Raw genomic sequence first — 4647 nt, forward strand, 5'->3', positions numbered from 1 at the left:
ATGTTGCCCTATGACAATGGTTAACAATCTCACAACACATCAACAATATCCTTACTCAACCTTGGGTTCCCTATCACCAGCTTCCTTGTCCCTTTCTGCTTTCTGGCCCTTGTCACTGGACTACTGTACCTCATTAGTCCCATTTGGTTTTATGGAGCTGTCTCCTCCCAGGCTGAACGGTGAACCTCGGAGATAACTTCACCACTGAGCTAAAAGGGTGTCTGGGGCCCATATTCTCGGGGTTTCTTCAGTCTCCTTTAGGCCAGTACATCTGGTCTTTTTTTGTGAGTTAGAATTATGTTCTACATCCTTCTCCAGCTCTGTCCAGAACCCTCTGTTGTGATCCTGGTCAGAGCACTCAGTGGTGGTAGCCGGGCACCATCTAGCTGTACTGGACTCAGTCCGGTGGAGGCCTTGGTAGCTGTGGTCCATTAGTCCTTCGGACTAGTCTTTTCCTTGTATCCTGTTCTCTTCATTCTCCCTTGCTCCCAAAGGGATGAGACTTTAAAAAGTCCTTATTAGAGATGTCAACTGAAACATTTATGAATGAAATGACATGATGTTTTAGCGTTTTGCTTCAAAATACTCTAGCCCTGACAAAAAAAAGTGAGGCAGAGGAAAATAAACGAAACAAGTTTGGCAAAATGCTGATAACTGTTGAGGCTTGGGTGTTTATTATACTATTCTCTCATAATCTCTGTAAGAAGTAAAACCAAACAAAGATTAAAAGGTTTTGGTGGGAATTCAAACTCTGCCATAACACTGATTTTTTTTTTTTTAATTGTGCTTCAAGTGAAAGTTTACAGCTCAAGTTAGTTTCTCATACAAAAATTTATACACACATTATTATGTGACCCTAGATGCTCTCCCTATACTGTAACAGCACACTCCTCCTTTCCACCTCGGATTTCCTGTGTCCATTCAACCAGCTCCTGAGCCTCTCTGCCTTCTCATCTCACCTCTGGACAGGAACTGCCCATTTAGTCTCATGTATCTACTTCAGCTAAGAAGCATGCTCTTCATGAGTATCATTTTTATGTCCCATAGTCCAGTATAATCTTTATCTGAAGAGCTGGCCTCAGGAATAGTTTTAGTTTTGGGCTAACAGAGAGTCCAAGGGCCATGTCTTCCGGGGTCCTTCCAGTCTCAGTCAAACCATTAAGTCTGGTCTTTTTACTAGAATTTGAGATCTGCATCCCACTTTTCTCCTGCTCTATCAGGGACTCTCTGCTGTGTTTCCTGTCAAGGCAGTCATTGGTGGTAGCTGGGCACCATCTAGTTCTTCTGGTCTCAGGCTGATGGGAGTCTCTGGTTTATGCAGCCCTTTCTGTCTTCTGGGCTAGTATTTTTTTTGTGTCTTTGGTGTTCTTCATTCTCCTTTGCTCCAGGTGGGTTGGAACGAATTGATGCATCTTAGATGGCCACTCAATAGCTTTTAACACCTCAGACTCCACTCACCAAAGTGGGATGCGGAACATTTTCTTAATAAACTTTGTATCACATTGATTTTTAAGAGGTAGCTAGGGTCTGCCCACAAAGCAAAACTCAGTCTCTCACCATTTGTCCTGAAGAGGTGAAAAGTGTCTTAATCAGACAGCATTTTGAATGATTAGAAGTGACTGAACCAAGGAACTCTCTGTTGTGTTAACCAAGTATAGCTTAATTTTTCCTAATAAGAGATAGCCTACAATGTATCTGGGTTGAGCAACACAACCCACAAACAGTTTAGTTGACATTGGATTGTCCAGATTTGTGGGAGCCCAGGCCAGCATGACAACAGCCACAAGTATTCCTAAATCAGACCTTGGTCAACACAGCAACAGTTGCAAACTTTCTTACCAACGTCTTGCTTAATGCACCGAGATGCTTATCTATCAACCATGGTAATGAATAATGTCCCTACAATCACTCAGCTCTAATCTGGGGGTAGAGGCCTTCATACACAAATCTGAAAGTCTGCACAAAGATCTAAACCATGATTTGTTTGCATCAGCATCACTGCCCTAACCAAGTGAGCTCACCAGAAAATCCCAGAAGCTCACAAGTCACCAGCCTGTCTGGTACATATTTCACCTGTTTTTCTCTCTCTTCCTCCTTCCAATCCCTTTGATGGGAAAAGCTTTAAAATCACAAAAGTGATTCCAAACAGAAGGAGGGAAAAATACTTGAGAATTATGGGTGTCCAATATCGGAGAATTTGACAATTAACCCTCCTCCAATTAAAAAAAAAAAAAAAAAAGCCACGCTCTTATTGAATGTGTTTGGAATGTCCCAAAGAGAATACAGTAGTAGAATCAAAGAAGGGTTAATAAAGTAGACATTGTCTGAAGTAACCACAATCAGAATAATTAAAAAGATAAGAGTAAATATGTATATTGGCAAAGCACAAACAGTATCTCAGGCAGCAAGAAACACAAGACTCTATGCAGATGAACACTACAGATCTATTTATACAGAAATCCTCAGCAATTCTTGTCACAGATTGCCTAGCTGCCCTCCTGTCTTCAGTATTCTGTGCCATGAAAAAGTAACTGTCAAGGATAATAGGAACACAATTCGACCTACTTTTCCCTAGATTCCTGCAAAGTCTATAACTCTGGTGCTTGTGTTTACTTAGCCATTACATCTTTGGGACACATGTCCTTGATTTCTTTACAGGCAACCCTGTATGCCACACATTAAGGTCTTACTTACGGGTGTCTTCAGTGCTCCCCTGGTTACCGAATTTAAGAATGCCCAACTACCCTCAGCTAATCCTCAGAACCGAGTCACTGGGTAGAACAAACAGTTAGGCACCCAACCACTAGCTGAAAGGTTGGTGGTTTCAATCCACCCAGAGGCACCTTAGGAGAACCCTAGGGAGCAGTTCTATTCTGCACACATGGGATCGCCTTGAGTTGGAATCTGCAACAACCAACAACAACAATCCTCAGAACATCCTTCTGAGGTGAGCCACACATAATCATCCCTACACAGGAAGGAAAATGCCTAAGAAAGGAAGAACACAGTCTAGAGAAGTTACAGACCTACATCAGTTCTGACCCCCCCCTCCCACCCCAACAGAAGCCACATCAAATTAGGTGTTCCTCCCTAACCCTTAAGTTCCCACAGACTCATCTTTGCAAGAGCTAAAAGCCTCCCCAGTGAGGTCTTTTAAGGCAGACAACTACGACTTCATTTTAAAAATTTCAACCACAAAATTTACATTGCTGCCGCTTCTCAGGAAAGACTGCTTAATGATGACGAATTTTTTAAAAAACTGGGTAGACCCCACCAAAAATGCCCCAAAGCCCTGGTGAGCAGGGAAATCTGAGTAAATCAGCCCCGTGGCCTAAGGCTCTGGCAGGGCCTGCTGAGTGGCTTGTGAAAGATTCCAGGAGACAGCAGGCCGCTCTCGCTCCTCTTAACATACAAAACATGTCTGACCTGCTCAGGTCATCAGAAGCACTTAGAACCTATGAGGGACACTCCTTCACCAGGAAATCATATGTGAACACACCATCAGGAAGTCAATATTTAAGGTTCTTGGGAGCGTGCACCCTCCTGCTCAAGGGGGCGTCACCGAGTAAATGCTGGCGATGCCCAAACCCAGGAGCTAGGAGCTCACCCAGGAACTTCCAACTCCTGGGTCTCCCCCTTGGCGGTGGTGGAGGCCAGAGCTAGCCCGGATGCCCAGGGCTTGCAACGAGACGCCCCCAAACAAGCACACCCTCCTATACCCCTTGCAAACTGAGATCCCACTTGTGTGGCCTGAGGCTTTCTGTCGGGGCAATGCTGGCTGACTGTTAGGCACCGAACACCTGCAGCTTCCCCTCCGAGAAGAGGCAAACGGCCCTTCTTCCGGCGATGCCCACGGTCCGGCGGCCTCAATCCAGGTGCCCGGGGGTTAAGTCAGGTGCATTTGGGGGGAGGGAAACCGTCGCTCACAAGGGTCACCCCACAACCCCTCCGTCCCAGGCCCCTCTCCAGGCGAGTCCGGCGGCAGAGCGCGCCTTCTGCCACCTCCCCAACTTCCAGGCGACCCCCGTAGCGGTCGGGAAGGGTGGGCGCTGACGGCCGAGCGTCCGCGCGAGCTCCACGTGCGTGCCGCCCATGCCCACTCGGGCCGGGCCGGGCACTCACCCGGCCCCCGGCGGCGCTCCGCTTCCTCCGCAACGTGAGTCCGCTCCGCAGCAGCGCGGGCAGGTCCTTCAGCCGCGGCCGCAGAGGCGCCGGCGGCTGCTCGCGCTCCCGCTCACGGGCGCTGGGGCTACGGCGCAGGGCGCCGTCCCCTGCCGCCACCGCCGCGGCCAGGGCCGGGCTCTCGCACGGCGGCTGCATCTTGACCGAGCCCACGGCCATCCTCATGCCCTGTTGGCGGCTGCGGCGCCAGGGCTCCTTTCCGCCGCGCTCGCCTTCGCGCGCCGTCCGCGGGTTAGCCAGGCAGTGCGAGGGCGCGACTGCGGCTTCTGCGCGGGGCGCGCTGCCAGCCGCTGCCCATTGGCGCGCGCCGCATCCCCCGTGAGACTCAGCCCTGCGCGCCTCCCCTTTCCAGCCCAGGTGCGTCCGGCCCCGCCCCTGCCCCGCCCTCTCCAGCGGCTCACCTCCACCTCCAGATCTGGCCCCCTTAGACAGTCCGGGACGGGAGAAGAGAGGGAACCCAGCAAG

General features: G+C 49.6%; 1 protein-coding gene across 1 annotated transcript in view; it reads right to left on the bottom strand.

The window, feature by feature from the left end:
* Positions 1–4369, bottom strand: part of RAPGEF5 (Rap guanine nucleotide exchange factor 5) — a 282757-nt gene extending 278388 nt beyond the window's left edge. Inside the window, exon 1 of the mRNA XM_023732311.1 lies at positions 4123–4369. Coding sequence (XP_023588079.1) covers positions 4123–4347 — 225 coding nt within the window. The 5' untranslated portion in view covers positions 4348–4369. The remainder of the gene's footprint in view (positions 1–4122) is intronic.
* Between the last annotated feature and the right edge of the window lie 278 nt (positions 4370–4647).

This window comes from Trichechus manatus, unplaced genomic scaffold (genome assembly GCF_000243295.1).
Source record: "Trichechus manatus latirostris isolate Lorelei unplaced genomic scaffold, TriManLat1.0 scaffold00050, whole genome shotgun sequence".
Classification (NCBI taxonomy): Eukaryota; Metazoa; Chordata; class Mammalia; order Sirenia; family Trichechidae; genus Trichechus; species Trichechus manatus.